The sequence below is a fragment of the Culex pipiens genome, chromosome 3, assembly GCF_016801865.2.
Source record: "Culex pipiens pallens isolate TS chromosome 3, TS_CPP_V2, whole genome shotgun sequence".
Classification (NCBI taxonomy): Eukaryota; Metazoa; Arthropoda; class Insecta; order Diptera; family Culicidae; genus Culex; species Culex pipiens.
This window is the reverse complement of record NC_068939.1, coordinates 177,420,992-177,441,941: the sequence shown is the minus strand read 5'-3', so window position 1 is coordinate 177,441,941 and position 20,950 is coordinate 177,420,992. Positions and strand designations below refer to the sequence as shown.

General features: G+C 35.1%; 2 protein-coding genes across 2 annotated transcripts in view; one reads left to right on the top strand and one right to left on the bottom strand.

The window, feature by feature from the left end:
- Positions 1–20,950, top strand: part of LOC120432351 (hemicentin-1-like) — a 295,990-nt gene that overhangs the window by 203,698 nt on the left and 71,342 nt on the right. The window lies entirely within an intron of this gene.
- On the bottom strand, positions 13,977–15,756 carry LOC128093254 (uncharacterized). Its single transcript, XM_052709370.1, has 3 exons — positions 14,355–15,756; positions 14,180–14,263; positions 13,977–14,107 (listed from the first exon to the last, which is right to left on the bottom strand). The coding sequence occupies exon 1, from the start codon at positions 15,728–15,730 to the stop codon at positions 14,558–14,560; it is 1,173 nt and encodes a 390-aa protein (XP_052565330.1). The 5' UTR covers positions 15,731–15,756; the 3' UTR covers positions 13,977–14,107; positions 14,180–14,263; positions 14,355–14,557.

The following is a 20,950-nucleotide window of genomic DNA, read 5'->3' as shown; positions in this document are numbered from 1 at the left end:
ATTGAAAAATACTGTAAAATCCCTAAATGAGTCAAGAAATTAGGAAGCAAAACTGTTTTTTTTTATAGAATTCGAAATTCAATAATAACGAATTGAAAACTATTAAATTTATATTTTTCTACACTCTTACAATTATAATTGTTTTTAAAATAACTTAAAAATATTTTGTAAAATATTTGAGTAAGGCGCACAACAACGCAAAACGTGTTTTTGTAAAGATGAATTGAATCCAAATTTCGCTTCAATAAATTTCATCACGCCTCATGGATTTTTTTTTTGTATTTTTGTGACGAGGAAATACAACTTTAAGAAATTGCAATGACCAATGAAATTTGAATGTATTTTAAAAGAAAATGAGATCAGTGTATTTTATTAAATTTAAAACAAATTTGAAAAAAAAATCAAGCAAACAAATTTTTGATCGTAATTTTGAATTTCTTTTTTAAAATCAAAATATATTAATCATATTTGCAACACTGTTTCTTGATTTGTTTACTGAAAAAGACTTCATAAAAATCATTTTTTTGAAAAAAAATTGTTAGCTTTTTCAAAAATCATCAAACGTTATTTCCGGCCCGACATAAAATGAATCCATAAAATGTGACTATGCAATTTTTCAAAAAAATAAAAAGATTTTAGAATGCAAATTTTATTTTACATTAAAAATTATTTTGAAATTTTTTCTGATAATATTTTTTATTTTAACATAAATAAATCACGATTTTCTAGAGTTTAACAACTCTAGTATCAGATTTTGCCTATTTATAAAAAAAATAATTATTTAGATGAATTAAAAAAATTAAGAAAACAAAATTCTGAATCTTTTTTGTGAAAAGCCCTGGTCATAACTAACAACTATGTCAAAAACTACAAATCAATTTCGAATTCCCATCTCAAGATACAGATTTTAAAATATTATGTAGCCTTATATGACAAAATTGAAGCAAATTGCAAATTCCAATCAAAAACAACAAAACTACAAAAACCCAGAAAAAATGCATAATCAAGTTTAAGTTAGGCCATTTTATGTACCAACCGGACATTTAATTAGCTGTGTAATTCTTCATAAATTAATATTGATCAATTATAACTCTTTTATAACTTATCACCAAGTGATGGAAAAAGTTTTCATAATCCAAAAGCAAGACTTTCTTAAAGTCAAGTTATTTGTAACAAACCTAAAAAATCAATGTCACTCTGATTATTTTTTTTGAAAACATTCAGATTGATCTACAGTTCTAAAACAATTATCATATTTTTTAAATAATGATGAGTGTTTCGAATATTCACCGAAGGTGTAAAAATTAATTAAATAGAATGAAAGCTCATAGGGGGACAATGCGTGACATTTAATTTGAAGCACAGAGGGATAAAAATTTCTATTTGGAGACCACGTAGTTTATGCACGATCCCCTTACTACTTTGGTTCAAGAAACCTGTTTTGTTTTTTATGCTTTGATTTGAAAATTACCAATTAGATTATCTTATTTTGTAAGTATTTTATAAATGTCTTTCCAAAAACTTTAAAATCTTTTTACAAACATTCTGCCTCCTAGATTTCCCACAATGCCTAAGAGGCTTCGCAATCCTGTTTTTGGCTCATGTTCCAGATCAAATTGGAAGATTAAATGGAATTGGAAAATTTCCCACCGCTCGATAGTGCCAACAATGGAAACTCTATACCATGTTATTCTTGTAGTTCTTCCCAAGCCTTAGACGATAGTGTGCTTGCATGTTTGTGTGTAGCACTATCACAAGTCAACCCCGAAAGACGTCAGACCTCACGCCAGAGAGGCGGAAAATGAGCTGATGAAGCTTAACTTCTTTATAATACCTCGCCTCAGTCGTCCCTCCGTGCCCAGCAGCAGTGTTGCCATCAAACCATTATTCCCCCCATCCGAAGAAGAAGGACGTTGAGTGGTCTTTTATTTGCTCTGGATTGGAGGGGATTAAATTCCAAAATAAGATTTATTGCCATGTCTTAGAATCAGACCGAGGTCTCACTCGATCTCCTTCTCTCCGTGGGATGCTTTTTTGGCAGAATTTTCTTGTGCCAAGATTTGGGCGAGAGAAGCCGGGCGAAAGAAAGCGACCGAATCAAGGTCCACATCTTTTTTTGGGGGGAAGCTTTTCAAAGTGTGGCGGGTGTGTCTGGCAGTTGGCAGCAAAAGGGTTGATTTGCTCATTAAACTTTTCCACGCCAGAAACGATTCTGGTGACGACGACGACACTGGCAGCTGAGGGAAAAGAAAAGTCGAGTTGAGGGAAAACTGCAAGCAAGAAAAGTCGAACACTAAACCGGACGTCATTAATCTTTGCGAGAAGCACCATCATGGAAATTATTTGGGTGATTATTTATTTTCGACTCGGTTATCGTGAAACTTTTGTGCGATGAGAAGTTTTCAGTTTGTTTGAAACGTGTACAAAGTGATGAATTTAAAAAAAATCAATCTTATAATAATCTGTTTCTTGATCATCAAGTGTTGATAGAACTTGAGAGTATGATGCAAACTACCGACCCTTCTCACAACGATGTACTCTCGAGTGGCTACGGAGAAGATCCTGCAGCTTGCCAAGTTGCGTACGACACAAATATGGCTGCGAAGGATTTCCCCATGACAACCACAATCTGCAAGACATCTCAGCTCTCGGTTAAAGTGGTTCACGAGATTCTAATAAGCTAGTTATTGTGGGGAAATTTTCTAAGATCGCTTGTAATCCGCACCTCTCCGTAGATTGATCTAGTGATCTACGCGCGCTCTGTTTAACAACCCACTCCAATCCCATCAAACTATGAAACCAATCTCGCAAAATCACCAACTTTCGGTGGTTTCTTCGACTGCTGAGCTATTCTGAGCTCTGCATGTCCGCGTTTCAACGCTCCATGCGGAGGCATGTATGATGGTGTGATGGCTCCAAGAATGACGACCCAAAGACCCGGGTATTAGCATTTATATTAGACGTGGAAAATATTTACGGAACGCGTTTGCTCGATGGAGCCGAGGGATAAATATGCGTCAGCCCCCGTTCCGCTGGGCTCCTTTTGTCAACGACGACGACGTCATTTATTCCGTGAGAAATCGTGCATCGTGTATAGTTTGCTGATAAATTCCACACACACCGGGGCAGAATAATACGCCACTCATGGTGCGGGACTCAACAGCAGCAGCAGCGGCAGCTCGGGATCAATTTCGAGGATGATGATAGAGCGTCAACGGTAGTTTCTGAAGATTTTTACGTATTTTCTTTCTTTGCCCAAGGGATGAGACGAATTTAATTGAGGTGTTTTTCTGCGTGAATTTACGTCTTTTTGCAAACGCCATTAAAATGTAATTCATCCGATTAGAATGTCGGTTAATTGAAGGCAGAGTAATTCTCTACGTTTCCCTTAATCGACTCTTATTTTGTCTAAAATAAAAGTTTCCTAGTCCAATTAAAAGATTCTTTTTGATTCTTAAAGACAAAATTGTTTTTCATAGTAAAGCGAAGAAAATTTCAGAAGAGATTATTTTTTTAACATTTTCATATATTTCAAGTTGAAAAGTTGAAAAATGAGGACTTATTAGTCCTCATTCATGAAGTACATATTTTTGAATTGCGGAAAAGTGAACATTATTCGTTCAATTTGACCTTAAAGAGACATTAACATGAAAACGATGCAATTTATCGAACAACGAGTGAAGTAATTTTCAATTACAAATGTGATTTTGCATCTACAACTGAGTTTTATAATTTGGTTTGGCAATATTTCAGATTTTTTTTCCAAAAAATTTTATCCTTGGAACAAGTTTTCAAAAATTGAAAAAATACATGATTTGAAATATAAAATAAAAATCGGGAGTTCTTTTTATGTGTACTTTTTTCTGCAAAGCATTAGTTCTAACCCAAAACTTGTCCTTGCACAAGATACAGATTTTTCAATATGCACATGTCCATTCCCGAGTAGACGGTAATAACAAAATACATGCCATTTCAATAACAAATACTGTTAAAATAACAGAAAGTGTTATGGAATCTTCCTGAAAAATCCATTTTTGCATAAGAGTTTAATAACAGTTTATGTTATCATAACAAATTTTGTTATTGGTCTGATATTGGTTGAAAGCCAACACAACTTTGGAATAACATTTTTTGTTATGGAAGAATACCTCCAAGTGTTATTTGGATGATCGGATTAGTTGTTAAAATAACAAAAAATAATAACAAAGATTTGTTCCAAGAATAACCAAAAATGTGATTAGTCTGTAATTAGAATAACAATCCAATAACAATAAAATCATAACGACGAATAACAAATCCTGTTATAAATAACAAAAAATGTTATTGACCTAGTATTTTCAAATATCAAAAAATGTTATTCCCAAGTTATTTCCGTCTGCTCGGGATGGCACTGTTATTATTTAAATTAAAAAAAAATGAATAGAGGCATAGTCTGGGACACTACAAAAAAAGCTACATACTTTTTTTTTACTAAAATCATAGGAAATGTTAGTTGGGTAATTCTCCGCCAACTCACACAGCAGTTGCCCCGACCCCTCTTCGATTTGCGTGAAACTTTGTCCTAAGGGGTAACTTTTGTCCCTGATCACGAATCCGAGGTCCGTTTTTTGATATCTCGTGATGGAGGGGCGGTACGACCCCTTCCATTTTTGAGCATGCGAAAAAAGAGGTGTTTTTCAATAATTTGCAGCCTGAAACGGTGATGAGATAGAAATTTGGTGTCAAAGGGACTTTTATGTAAAATTAGACGCCCGATTTGATGGCGTACTCAGAATTCCGAAAAAACGTATTTTTCATCGAAAAAAAACAGTAAACAAGTTTTAAAAATTCTCCCATTTTCCGTTACTCGACTGTAAAAAATGTTGGAGCATGTCATTTTATGGGAAATTTAATGTACTTTTCGAATCTACATTGACCCAGAAGGGTCATTTTTTCATTTAGAACAAAATTTTTCATTTTAAAATTTCGTGTTTTTTCTAACTAAGCAGGGTTATTTTTTAGAGTGTAACAATGTTCTACAAAGTTGTAGAGCAGACAATCACAAAAATTTTGATATATAGACATAAGGGGTTTGCTTACAAACATCACGAGTTATTGCGATTTTACGAAAAAAAAGTTTTAAAAAAGTTGGTCGTCATCGATCATGGCCGTTCATGGTCACCCGCGACAGACACGGACGACGAAACAAAGAGAAACGCAAATAGTAACTTTTTCAAAACTTTTTTTCGTAAAATCGCAATAACTCGTGATGTTTATAAGCAAACCCCTTATGTCTATATATCAACATTTTTGTGATTGTCTGCTCTACAACTTTGTAGAACATTGTTACACTCTAAAAAATAACCCTGCTTAGTTAGAAAAAACACGAAATTTTAAAATGAAAAATTTTGTTCTAAATGAAAAAATGACCCTTCTGGGTCAATGTAGATTCGAAAAGTACATTAAATTTCCCATAAATGACATGCTCCAAAATTTTTTACAGTCGAGTAACGGAAAATGGGAGAATTTTTAAAACTTGTTTACTGCTTTTTTTCGATGAAAAATACGTTTTTTCGGAATTCTGAGTACGCCATCAAATTGGGCGTCTAATTTTACATAAAAGTCCCTTTGACACCAAATTTCTATCTCATCACCGTTTCAGGCTGCAAATTATTGAAAAACACCTCTTTTTTCGCATGCTCAAAAATGGAAGGGGTCGTACCGCCCCTCCGTCACGAGATATCAAAAAACGGACCTCGGATTCGTGATCAGGGACAAAAGTTACCCCTTAGGACAAAGTTTCACGCAAATCGAAGAGGGGTCGGGGCAACTTTTCCCGATTTCGTGTGAGTTGGTAGAGAATAACCCAGTTAAAAAATACAGCCAAAGTTGAACCCTAGAAAAATAACATTTTTAAAAACATTGGCAATGTTACATTAAACTAGTTAAATTTCAAACTATAAAATTTTCTAAAATTTTAAGAATTTTTCTTTCCAATGCTTTTTAAAGATCAAAAATTGGTTGGAAAATGGATGTTTGGCGATTTTTCAGATCGAAGCCCATCTAGAGGTAGGATTGGGCTGTAGAGGGTTAATCTTGAAATAAAACCATTAAATGACGTGTCTCTTAATTTTTGACGGTTGAGTAATGGGAAATGGCGTGATTTTTTTTTACCTTTAAAAAATGTATTAACATATGAAATTCTTGATGTAAACTTACACCGTGAATCTGTAACCAGTTTCCAGCTAAAAATCAATTAAAAAAGTGTTTTCGTAAAAATCCAGATAGATAAAAGGGAAAAGTTTCAGAGCAATCGAGGAAGGGTTGCGGCAAATTATTTTGATTTCGTGTTTTCTCTATAGTCACATCCACATCCGGACAACTTTAGCATTCCAAAGTAATTTTATTAATCTTAATTCAATTGCAAGTTACAGTAATTGAAATTTTAAAGAATTATTTTTTGATTGGAACATTTTCACTTTTCATACACAAAGGACGATGAAACCAGCAATTCTTAAAATTAGTTTCCTATCAGAATCAATCAAAAACCAGATTTCAGGCTGTCCATCAAGAAATTCCTTGCGATATTTCATCCTTTTCCATCTACTCACACTCCGGAAACCCTATCCCGGAAGTGCACGTGTGTGTGCGAATTCCGGTGAATAACCGTCAAAACGATGCACGCTCGGACTTTTCCCCCTGGACCGGAAACCATTTAGCTCATCACAGACACGGTTCCAAACGGCGGTCGGTGGTGGCACAAGTGGGAGAATGCGCACTTCACAACCGGAGCCGGTCGGTTGAATCTCAAAGCACTTTTCGAGTGCAGCAGCCACCACCAGCCGATGATGGTTTGTTGTTGTGCGAACATTCGACGAGCCGCCACCGACTGAAATGGGATCCACCACCGTAAGGCCCCCGGTTCTAGCATTGTCGACTTCGTCGGCCACGGTTAGTCAGAGTGGTCCCGAGCAGACGGAAATAACTTGGGAATAACATTTTCTGATATTATAAAATACTAGGCCAATAACATTTTATGTTATTTATAACAAGTTTTGTTATTCGCCGTTATGATTTTTTTGTTATTGGATTGTTATTGTAATAACAGACTAATAACATTTTTAGTTATTCTTCGAACAAATCTTTGTTACTATTTTTTGTTATTTTAACAACTAATCCGATCATCCCAATAACAGTTGGAGTTATTCTTCCACAGCAAAAAATGTTATTCCAAAGTTGTTTTGGCTTTCAACCAATATCAGACCAATAACAAATTTTGTTATGATAACATAAACTGTTATTGAACCCTTATGCAAAAATGGATTTTTCAAGAAGATTCCATAACACTTTCTGTTATTTTAACAGTATTTGTTATTGAAATGGCATGAATTTTGTTATTACCGTCTGCCCGGGGTGTAGCCAACTCTCAACGGTTGGAAAAACTGAAAGCCCACTCTTCAACGCGTTCGTATTTTTGTGCGCGCGGCGATTGAAGGTGCAACGTGGCAGTGTTTGGCAGGATTTCAGAGATTCTAAACAATCATTTTTTTTAATGTTTAAAGTTCGACATAAATCCAACCTTTTTACAACATGCAAAAGTTGAATTAGGATATTTTAAAACAAGCGTTTTCCCAACTCTATGTTAGAACCCCAATTCGGAACAAACCGCCACCAGGGACCACCGCCAGTTCGACAAGCTACTACGGAATGCACTCGGGAGCGCTCACTCGCAGGGCTGATGCTATTTTTCTGCTCCTGTGAGCGCACACAAGCGTCATTACGGAGAGGCCCCGCTTTCGGAACCAGTGGACCGTGCGTCCACCACCGGGGTGTGTGGTCCACCCGACTAGGAACTGTTGCAACTTGACACCGCATTCCGAAGCGGGCTGACTTGGCTGCAGCCCAAGTGGCGAATCCTTTGGAGTCCAAACTGAATTGGAGCAGAGTACCAGTTCGGCGGAACGACCTGATGGACATTCGAAACCATCAAATCAGTGTTCAGGTGCAGTTGTGAAGAATGCGTTACCTGATTGATTTTTTTGGTATCTAGTGGGAAGCATAACTGGGGAAACACTCAACTTGCGAAATTTTCAGATTTTCCGAAAAAAAAACGTTTCAGTCAGTTTGAAATATTGAAAAACGATCACCTAACAAGATATATGATTTCAACTTTTGCTTTAATGAATTTGTTAGGAATAACCCGCATAGACGACAACCATTTAAATACTATTTGTCCTATGGTTCGTGAGTTTAACATCATGGAGTTACTGGGTAATTCTCCGCAAACTCGAAAACGGATAAAATTGCCCCGACCCCTCTTTGATTTGCGTGAACGAATCCAAGCTCCATTTTCCGATATCTCGTGACGGTACGACCCCTTCCATTTTCAAACATGCAAAAAATACGCCCGATTTGAGGGAGTACTCAAATACCGAAAAAACGTATTTCTCATGCAAAAATGGTTTAAAAACTCTGCAATTTTTCGTTACTCAACTGTGAATAATTAGAACATGTCATTTTTAAGGGAAATTTTATGTACTTTTCGAATCTAAATTAACCCAGAGGGTTATTTTTTTAATCTAAACAAAAAAAAATATTTTAAAATTTCATGTTTTTCTGTAACTGCCGGTTTATTTTAAAGAATGTAATAATGTTCTTCAAAGTTGTAGAGCAGACAATTACAAAAATTGTGATTTATAATCATAAGGGTTTGCTTGTAATCATCAGGAGTTATCGCGAATTCACGAAAAAAAAGTTTTGAAAAAGTTACTTTTTGTGCTTCTCTTTATTTAGTCGTTCGTGTCTGTCCAACTTTTTCAAAAAAAAATTCGTAACATCGGGACAACTCGTGATGATCACAAGCAAACCCCTTATGTTTACATCACAATTTTTGAAATTGTCTGCTCTAAAACTTTGTAGAACATTGATACATACTAAAAAATAAACCTGCAGTTACAGAAAAACACGAAATTCTAAAAAAAAATTTTGTTCAGATTGAAAAAAATAACCTTTCGATGGGAAATACGTTTTTTCGGTATTTTGAGTAGGTTCTAAAAGAACATTAAATTTCCCATAAAATGACATGATTAAAAAATATATAGTTGAGCTGCGAAAAATGGTAGAGTTTTCAAAACTTTGAAAGTGTTTTTTCGATGAAAAATACGTTTTTTCGGAATTTTGAGTACGCCATCAGATCGGGCGTCCAATTTACCATAAAAGTCCCTTTGACATGAAATTTCCATGTCAGTACCTCCCCTCCGTCACGCGATATTAAAAAACAGAACTCGGATTCATGATCAAAAGTTACTTATTAGGACAAAGTTTCACGCAAATCGAGCAGGAGTCGGGGCAAATTTTCCCGATTCCGTGTGTTACCCGCAGCGATGGAATAATCATCAGAGCAACTCTCTACGAAATCGGCCGACCATTTTTATTTTTTGTATTTTTTGATTTGGCTCAAACTTTGTGGGGGCCTTCCCTATGACCAAAGAAGCTATTTTGTGTCATTGGTTCACCCATACAAGTCTCCATACAATTTTGGCAGCTGTCCATACAAAAATGGTACGTAAATATTCAAACAGCTGTAACTTTTGAGTGAATTTTCTAATCAATTTGGTGTCTTCGGCAAAGTTGTAGGTATTCTTGAGGACTACTGAGAAAAAATAGGCACACGGAAAAAATAATTGCAGATTTTTGAATCAACTTTTTTCACAAAAACTCAATTTCCCAAAATACGTATTTTTTGATTTTCGAGATTTTTTGATATGTTTTAGGGGACAAAAAATCCGCAACTTTTGAGCTATAGAGAAACATGGTCAAAAAATCTGCCGCCGAGTTATAATTTTTTTGAAAAAATAGTGATTTTTGGAAAAAAAAATCGAAATTTAATACCAAAAAAAAAACAATTACCTCAATTTTTTTAATGTAAAATTGAATTTGCAATCGAAGTACTTCACGATTTTTTGATAAAGGGCTCCGTTTTCAAGATATAGCCACCGAAAGTTTGATTTTAGCGAAATATTTGCAATTTTCTGATTTTTAAAAATAGTGACCATGATTGACCATTTCTAAAATATATATTTTGAAAAGTGCGGAAAATTTGCTATCAAATTGTCTAATAGACATTGAAGATTGGGCCTCTGGTTGCTGAGATACAGCCGCTTTGAGAAAAAGAAACAGGAAAATTGAAGTTTTCTAAGTCTTACCAAAACAACCCAACCATTTTTTAATGTCGATATCTCAGCAACTAATGGTCCGATTTTCAATATTAAAACATGTAACATTCGTGAAATATTCCGATCTTTTCGAAAAAAATATTTTGAAATTTTTTAAATCAAGACTAGCATTTCAAATGGGCGTAATATTCAATGTTTGGCCCAAATATTCCCGCGCCCTTGGAAAATCAGATTTTGGTATTCCTGGGGTCTTCCACATACATGATTTTGGTATGATTTCATGGTATTTTACCATCTATTACTGGGCAACCAAGGGCACATTTTGGTCGCTGATATCTGCACAAGTGATACCAAAATTTGGTATTTTCATGCCATTTTTTTAGTGCAGCAGTTGCAGTTAGTGAAAAAACGGAAATGATCCATATGCAACAGCCAAATCTACTCACCTGATGATTCCATGTTGTTCTTAGTGATATTCTTCACCACATCGAATGCATTTGTCATTGATGAACGGCCTGTGCTTGAAGTTCTTGAAGCTTCTGAAAAATAACAAGATTGAAAAATAAGTGTTATTAAAATGAAACTGGATTGAAATTCACCAAAATTCAATAATCTGTCGATTGACTCGTTTTTCAAAGTATTTGGTTATCCCGACTTAGAGAAATTTAAACGATTTTAAAAAAAATCTTAGTTTTTAAAAATCAGCTTTAATATTTTTGGGTTTCAGGTCATTTTAGCGCAAAATTAATTATCTAGTCAAAATTTATAAAAATTCCCATAGTTTCAGAGGAATTTGATAAAACACTTCAATTCCAAAATAATACCAAAATGTGGCATCCTGACTTAGACAATTTTTCACAATTTCAAGTAATTTCTTTAGGGGGTATATCAAAAATGTTTAAAATCAAGTTTGAAATTTCCGGTTTTCAATGAAAGCATTCGCTTTGAGACATCATTTTAGCGCAAAATTAATTATTTTGTCAAAATTGGTCAACATTTTCCCATAGTTTCAGAGGAATTTGATAAAATATTGTAATACCAAAAGAATACCAAAATGTGGTGTTCGACCATCTACAAATTCTGCAATTTTGCAATATCAAAACAATACCTTAAATTGGTATGATACCAAATTTTGCTCTTGCATAATTCTTAAAACAAATTTGAAAGGGTCCAGGAATACCAAAATTTGGTATTGATACCAGAGAAAGGTATTATTACGCATTTCCCTTGTTATTTACCCATGCTCGGGAATACAACCAAACTTCGGGGCAATGCACAGAATGGTCAACCAAACAAAACGTGTTTTTTTATTGTTTACATTGCGAGCTCTCGTTTTTGTTTATTCAAGGTCAAACATTAAAACGCGTTTTTCTCGGAACGTCGAAATGGCGGGTGCGACATGATAGCACGACAGCGTCGAAATGTAAACATTGAGTGTATCCCGTTTACCCCGATGGGCATTGACATAAGGTGGGAAAGGGATAACTCAATGTTTATTATGTTTATAGGACCTAATAAAAAAAAGTCGAGATTTGAACTTTCCAAAGTCTCGTCCAAACGAGCCTTCCATTTTCCAAACAATATCTCAGCAACTGATGGGTAAATTTTCAATGTTAAACTTTTCTTCTGATCTCTTCAACGAGAATATTTTGAAAAATTTTGAAGCAAGATTGACATATTGAAAATGCGAAATATTAAATATTTCTCCCTTTTGAAAAGTTAGTCATGATTCCACAATTTTCTTTTTTTAGCGCTACGCGTTTTGATTGGAACTTTATTTCATATGAAGAGTGTCAATATTGCACAGAGATCGGTTTAAACTAAAAACTTAAAAATAAACTAAATAAACTAAAAAATAACTAATATTTCCGTAATAACTTTTTGCTCTTGTGACAGTTCACGTTGAGTAAGAATGAGATAGGCTGCATGTTGACATCCATGGTTTCGCCTAACCGAATACTTTCTACGCATTTATTATTACAAACAACACCCCGTAAGCCCACAAACACGGTGGCAACTCCGGTTCCCCAGGAATCCCCATGAAACGTAAACACACACTGAGAGTCGTCGTCGTCCGCCGGAAATGAGCAAGAATTGGTTGCGTGCGTGCCACTCGGTACCCCACCAACTCTCCACCTTTGGTTTCGTGATGTTTCCGGAGTAGAATTTTTTGTTTACATTGCTTCCGAATGCTATTTTGCCAGTTTTGCCACACTTTTGCTGGTTATTTTGTTAGGTTGGGGTGGTTCTTGGTTTGAAGTAAAACTGTAAAAAATGTTTCAAATGGGACAAATTTGTGGAATATTTGGCACGATCAACAACTTGTTTGTTCCGGAAAATGTGGGCTCCATCCCGCCCTTAAATAAACTGAAAAGTTCGAACTCAGTTGCAGACTCGGTGCGGATTCCAAACCGAGTACTGCAAGTTCTACGCAAATTGCCGTTCTCGTACACGTTAACTATATTTTTCCTTCACCAGAAGAGTCGAGGCAATCGGAACGGCCGGAAAAATATATCATTTGACATGACGGTTTCTCCGCTCGTGTGCAACATTTCCGAGCATTTCGCAAACATTTCCCAGCTCCCTTCCCTTCGGCGGGGAAATTTATACCGGAATTACGCCCGAAAGTTATGCCACACGACTGCACTAGACTCGCTCGTTGAGATTTCCCGCCTGGAGTTATGCTTTAATGTTGGCAAACTCACTAGAGAGAGAGAGAGAGCGAGGGGAAAAGTAATTTTCACAGTGGCCAGCACACTCCAACTGGGGAATAGTGTATACTGCGGGTGTGCTTTTGACCGCGCGGTGACGAGGACGTGCCCGGTGGCAAAATGCACGTGAGAGTAGCCACAATGGGACGGGTTCCCTCCCGGGAGGAGGAGGGAACGCTTTTTGGCCGGATGTGACCAGAATGCCGGAAAAAGAGGTCAGAAAGAAGAAACTTAAGAAAAGAACAATGACGTTGAGTAATTGGTTCTGGGTGGACGATGGCTTCGATAAATGTAATTACATTTGATTTTATTCAGGGGGAAAGATTGCTTGCTGAAAGTATTTAGAAAAAATATATTTTTTGTAAGAGTTGAACAAAAGAGTCTCGATATAGATCATTAGGCTTAGGTATTTTTCACGCTCGAAAATTACAAATTTCACGGGGACCTCAATTTTAAAACTCAAAAATTCACGCAAATTTCACGGAACGTGAAAAAAATTAAAATAACTCTGAAAATCTTACGTTTAAATCACAGAAACTACTTTTTATGCTTCATTATATATTATTCTTCAATAAACTAAAAAAAAACTTCACTAAATTTGAACGTGACACAAAAAAATCTCCTAATTTTCAAAAATGTTTCCACCTTATTTGAAGTGGGGTCTGTAATATAAATATAATATAACATTTTGAACCAAATGTAGGGCATACGTATTCTTATTTACTGAACTGCTTTTTTAATATTCGACTAACAAAGCTAAAAAAATTCGCGGATTTGCTTCTGTTTTACCATTTTACATTTTATTGAATTTCATATCAAAGCAAGATTTAACAACCTTGTCCAGCCAAAATTAGTAACATAATTTGAATTTTCTGCGACGTTTAGCCATTTCAAAATAATTTTTATGGTTTTCATCTCACTTAAAAAAATTAAAATCAATATTCAAAAATAATATAATTTGCAACGGAATCGAAATTTTTATTCAAAATGAGAACAGAAAACAAAAAAGTATTTTTGAACTTCACTGGAATCATCCACCCAAATAATCAAATATCGTTAAAATTAAACTCAGAAAAATATCTTAAATGTTTTTAAAAGGTGGTGTCAAATCAGTAGTTATGCTCTCGACTGTTACTCTACAATTTTGGATTTGGTTTTCGGCTTTCAGTCATTTAGCAGTGAAAACAATGTATTGTTTCAATTTCCGACGTTTCGGCAAATTTATTGCCTTTTTCAAGGATTCTAAAAAATATTTTTTTTTGTTTTTAACTATTAGTGCTTGTTTTAGGTGGGAAAATACTGTTGGTTACTTACAAAAACGGTTTGTTTTCTTGTTATTTTTGGGGTTTTGGGTAAATTGATAACTGTCTTTTGTTGTTGTTCCTCAGTCTTAGTTGGCTGTAATTTTAAGGGTTTGCACAAAGAGGAGGGGGGGGGGGGGGGGGTGTTAAAATTGAGCAATGTTTCAAGTGGTTCTAAGGGCACTTACTGCATAGCAGCACATATTATGCTGGTAGCTGCTGGTTTCGGTTTCGAAAAAACTTTTTGTGTTGCACTATCCACGAAACGGTCAATTTCAATCGAACGGAGCTTAATGGCGGTTTGTTCACCAAAAAGCGTCAAAGGCATGGCTAGAATTTGGGTCATTTTGTGTACTAAATGTGGGTCAAATGTGGGAGAAGGGAGGGAATACTATTCTTGTTCTGTTTCACCCGGTGTTACTGTGTTGGGTTTTCTGTGTTTATAGTTTTTAGTTTTAAGTGTGTGTAGTAATCCTGCGTAGATAATACTCAGGCCCTCTGTATCTGTACGTTTGTTTACGGTATGGTTATTGTTCGTGATATGGCACATCTCTAGGATTGGTAGAGCTGTACCACGGTTGTGTTGGTCTAAGATTCTTACTTTTTTCGTGTCGAAAGAATGTTGTTTTGCGATGCTGTGCTCGAGCAAAGCTGTTTTCTGCCTCAGCTCGGCTATCTTGTAGTCGTCAGTGGTGTGTCCCGCCTGTAGCAGCTCGTCCAACCGTTTTATGTCGCTTCTGTGGCTCGACATCCTCGTTTTCAGCTGCGTTGTTGTCATCCCGATGTACGAACTCTCACATTCGTTGCATGGGATAGCATAGATGACGTTGGTGTGGTTCTCCGTGGGCACCTTGTCCTTCATGTTGCTGAAGAAGCTTGAGCCCACAGTGTTGGTGTTGCGGAAAGCTAACCGTACCTCCGGGTAGTCCTGCTTGAGTGTTTTGGCTATAGTTTGTGACAAGGTTGGGATGTTTGGTATGGATCGGTAGCAGATGTTTGTCTGCTGGTGGCTCGGTTCGGCTTGTTGCGTTTGTTGTTGTTGTTGTTGGTTGCCGTTGCTGGAACGGTTACATAGCTGGCAGTTGATGAGTCGACGCCGAAGGGGTTTTGGGTAATGATTGATTTCTAGCTCCCTGTCCACGATCTTCATTTTTTCCCGAGTGTTTAAGTTGGTAGACAGTTTGTCTACACGTTGTATGAAGTTCATAGCTGTATTGACCTTCTGGCTCGTGGTGTGGCAGGAGAAGAAGTCCAGAAAACGACCACTCGAAATTGGCTTTCGGTACCATTCCGTCCGGATCTGTTGGGCTTCGGTGCGGACCAATACCATGTCCAGATACGGCAGTCTCCTGTTTTCTTCTAGCTCGTAGGTGAATTGGATGTGTTGGCTGTAGCTATTGAATGAGTCTTGGACGTGTTTCAACTTGTTCAGGGGAAGCGCTACGATCAGGTCGTCGACGTACTTCTTGAGCACTGGTGGTTGAAAATCGAGCTTTTTGACGACGGCGTGCATCAGATTCTCCATGACGAGATCGGCTAGTGGGGACGACAGGGGGTTACCCATGGCAGTTCCAAAAATTTGTGAGTAGAACTTTCCCTCGAATGTGAAGTAGCATGATTTCATGATGAACTCGATGATTTCCAACATGATTTCCAGGTTTATGTTGGTGTGTTTCTGTATGTCGCTCCAGTTGAACGTGACATCGCGTCGAACAAGTTCGAAGGGAATGCACGTGAAAAGAGAAACAACGTCCAGGGATACCAACACATAGTCAGCTGGGAGGGTGATGCCGTTGATGTAGTCACAGAAAAAAAAAAAAATATTTTTTAGAATCCTTGAAAAAGGCAATAAATTTGCCGAAACGTCGGAAATTGAAACAATACATTGTTTTCACTGCTAAATGACTGAAAGCCGAAAACCAAATCCAAAATTGGTGGTGTCAAAGATAAAAAATCTAGAGTTTTATTTGAAAAGGTCCTATAATATAAACATATGAAACAGAATAGCTTATTGGATCTTTAAAAAAAAAAAACTCTAGAAATACTTTTCATATTATTTTAAATAAAACAAAGCTTGATTATTTTAATTTCTTTTGAAACTATACCTTTCAAATAAAATAGCAGTAAAATTGTTATTACAGCGAATAAAATTATTTCAATTTTAGTTAGTTTCTAAAAAAACTGAAAAATCTGAACAATTCTTCAAATGGTTCATATCAACCTTTCAATTGAAAACTAATAAAAATTACTTAAATAGTAGAAATATTTATCATGTTATTTTTTGAAAAACATACTTGAGAAAATTGATAAATTTCACGAATTTCACGCCGTCTACGAAATCGTCAAAAATCACTAATCCTACACTAGTAATTAAACCAGGATATTCACTCACTTAAGGGGTTACATACATGTAGAAAATCACAAAATTTTATATTACAGATTATTTGATAAATCCACTCAAAACATGATTTTTAATCACTCCTGAAAGTTTCATGAAAATATTTCATGATTAAACTGAGTAAGAGACGATTTAAGTTCAAAATTTTGCCAAGCGCAAAGCGGGCTGTCAAACTTTGTTGGCGTTTTTCTCTAAACCCCGAGTTGATTTACGGGTGCCACGATATCTCGAGATGGGATAGACCAAATTGGCTGAAATTTTAGGTTAAGACTCTTAAGATGTATCCCGTGTGCATGACGAAGCCCATTTTTTAAAATAAGCTTTTTAAAAAAATACAAAAATCAAAAACTAACGGTTTTTTAATATGAAAAACACAAAAATATTTTTATCTTTTTTTAGAAGAAACTTTTTGAAAATCGGGATTCGTCATGCACACGGAATCGGTTTAACAAGTCTTCACCAAAATTTTGAGCCGATTTGGTCAAGACAGTGTTGAGATATCGTGGCACCCGTTTTTTGAAACTGCTAACTTGAAATTTCTATATCTCGGCAACGATGCAACCAAAAATCTTAAAAAATTGTTTTGAAAGTTGGTGGAATTGTATATTTTAATGCCATGAAAAAAGAATTTAAAAAAAGTTGAATTGTTTTCTCATACTAACCTCTGACTTTTTTGCCAATATACATGTATGTAACCCCTTAATTCTACAGTAGTTCATAAGATTATTTTTATTCCTATTTGAGTTTGATGAATTATTTTGAGAAAAATCATTACAGTTTCACACAAACATAAAATGTCACGGGATTTCGCGGAAAAAGCCAAATTTTGCGGATTTCATGCTGTCCGCGAAATCGTGAAATTTCACTAACCCTAGCTTCCTGCCATGTTTAGCTCCAATGACCTCAAAATTGGATCGCAAGGTGCTCTGTCATTCTAAAATTTGTCGTTGGAAGCAGCTAATATAAGCTTCATAAATAGCGTGATCCGTATTGCAAAAAAAAAAAACCAGAAATCTCTAGGCTTCAGACTGGCAAATAATTACTTATAAAAAAATGTTGTTTTCCTTCAAATTGGCAGTCACAATAATTTGTTCAAGTTCATATATTCAACTAAATTTATTAAAATTTCATCTTTTGGGACCATCCGTAAACCACGTAGAGGGGTTGAGATTTCCAAAAAAGTGTCCACGTGGTTTGTGTATGGTCCCTTTTGAATACAATTTTATGATGTTTAAATCAATCCAAACATAAAAAATATCTTTGAACAATTTTTTTAAAGAATTCTCCAAATTATAAAAATATTTTATATTATTCCAGACCTCAGTTAAAAACGGTTAATTTTCATAAGCTGATATTGAAATCAGCACTGAAATCACAATTTATACCCGCTTTTTTTTCTCACTTATTTGATTTCACTACATTCTAAATTTATTTGGATGTAATTTTGCCTGTACGATCTAAGGTGTAGGGAAAACACCGCTTTTTAAATTGACTTTTTGTTACAAAAGGTTGAATTCCCGAAATAAGTGGTATAAAAATTATTATTTTTTTGAAAAATGTAGGGCCAATGCAAATATTTAAAAAAAATGTCTCTACATTTAAATAAAAAAAAGTGTTTTAAACTGTATTTTACACAAGTTTAGTTGTTTTGCATTCATTAGTTTTCCAAAATGTAAGATTTGACGAAATCAAAAATTTTAGAAAATTAAATCTTTTTGCGATGCTAAACATCGAAAATTTTCAAAAACCTAAAGAGTTTTGAATAAACCCAAACGTGCTAAAAATGATTCTAAATGCAGGGAAATGCATTTTGAATTAATTTCAGCTGATTGCACTTGAAATTCCATTGTTATTTAGATGTTTTTAGAAAAAATATTTTTTGCCCCTGATTTTTCGGACCGATTTCCTTCCCCCTTCAAATTCAGTCGGATTTTTTTTGAATTTTTATTCCAGCTAAATTTTGGCAAAAAAAAACTAAAATTTCTCAAACAAAATTTTAAGAATCATTTTTCCAAATCATGTGAAATTGATTTTACCACGATGATAGTCATTGTGAAACTAATTGAACCAGTTGAATAATATTTCGATTATTTTTTTTGCAAACTTTTGACTGCAAAACAACTGTTATGCTATAAAAACACTATTTTTATTGAAATGGTAAAACAATGGCAAGTTACTTAAAAGTTTCATTTGTGTTCCCTTAAAGTTTACATTTTGAGAATTACTTAAATTAGCTCTGATTTTCATTTCACGATATCTCGGAAATTATTGATGCAATTTTAAATGTTTGAACTTGGAACTTTTGGGAGATTTTCTGCTCTGGATTTTCAGTGAATTTATATTTATAGTTTAATTTTAAATGAGTTATCAGCAGTTATCGTCTGGAGCCATTGAAACTTGAAAGAGATTCTCATATTTATTTTTTATTGATCAATATTTTTTAATGAATTGAAAAGTAACTCAGTAATAAAAGATATTTGAATTAAGCGACAATAAACGAAAAACTCAAAAGTACTTTTCCAAAATCCTAACATTCAAAGAATTATTTGAATAATATCATTAAAAACATAAATTGCACATTTTTATGTAGGTTTAAGAGCCCTTATTTTTTATTCTAAATAAAAAGGATTTTTTTGGAGAAAAGATTTTGCCTTGAATCAAAAATTTGTGTCATTTTTGCCCAAACCCTACATTCATGAATATTTGTGTCACATTTTACAGTATGTTACAAAAGTATTTAAACCTCTTGGGCACTACGCACATTTTTTGATGAAACATAAAAAGTTCTATAACAAATACTATTACAAAAATAAAAAAAGGTTCAAATTACCATAAATTCAGTCTCCCAACTCCAAATAGGCTTCTTGACTGATTAAAAAAATAATTTCGATTGAATATAATGTTTACTTACTACTTAGTTAAAAAGTTTATATAACTCTGGAAATTCTATATAAAACTTATCTAAACTTAATTTTGCAAACTTTAAATTTATCTAAATGTCAATATTTTACCATAGAGTTGCTAAACAAACATTTTGGAGTGGATATAATATCGTTTTGGGGGTCTTTGTATCGATAGAATTGATTTTTCGTTGGAATTTCGTACCAACCCGGAATTACGTCGTCGGAAAATCCGCCGGCATCCGAACCGGTCCACGATTCACAGGTCAACCTATGTGCCATCGGAAAGGGCATAATTTTTTTTTTTGATTCGTCGGATATATTCCACGTAAATAATTGAATTCGCACCGAAATTGGCTAGAAACACATTCATGCTGAAATTAAAATTGTCTCATTCAACAACTTGGTTGTAAACATTTTGAAAGCCTTATTTTTTAAGAGTGTATGAGTCAAACAAAATGTAATAAAATATTTTTTTAGCGATTCGAGTATTGCAGGAAAAGGAGGAAGTTTCACAATGGAATTAAAAGAAAATTATTTTTTAAAAATGTTTTGATTTTTGACAATTACATTGTAGAACACGTTGATGAGGGAGTAATAAATAATCACATAAAAGGCAATAAAACAAGTTTCTGCCTAATAAAGTTGTCGAAATTGATTGCAGTTTTTGCAAAACAACAATCAATCCACATAACCCACGATCGAATTATCAGCAAAGTGATTCCACTTTAGCAATTATCCAAGATAAATGATCCCTCTAACGAGTCAATAAATTGCTCAAACATGTTTAGTAACCCATAGTTGTAGCTGATAAATTGAAACATCTCGACACCGAGCCCACTTCTAATCAGCCGATTTTGGCCAAAAAAGGCATCGCACCAATATAAAGAGCACTTTTATTGAGCCATTTTTCTCAATTACCCCCGGAAAAAGGTGAAAGCATAGCGGAAAAAGTAGGAAACTTTCTTCCTCGCGCACCAAAGTTTGCCCAGCGCTGCAAAAACCATAATGGCATCAATAATGAATAAAAATTATTGCCGATAAAAAGCAAAACTCTTAATTTTTACCCCCGGCAGCAGCAGCAAGGGGTCGCCAACTGCTGCACCCAGAACTGGGCATCGGCATACGAGAGGATAAAGAGCATGGTTCGATAGTAAAATGGTACTGTGTGCGGACGGAGAGGATAAAGCCCGAAATTAACGAGAGTACTTTACTCATGGTTCATTTTCCAAAAAAGTTCATCTATCAAAAAAAGTACCGGTACCCAGACTCGAACACAAGACCTTCGGCTTATTGAACCGTGCCTTTGCCGTATGGGCCACCATGGTTCGATGACTAAGTGGCGGTCATTTGTCCATATAAGCCACTCAATAGGATGAACTGTTTCAATGAACGAATGAACACGCGAGAGGTCTTTACTCAAGCAAAATAGTATTTTCCTCACGTTTCTTTTCGGGAGGACTATCCCCTCGGTCTTTAACTTTGG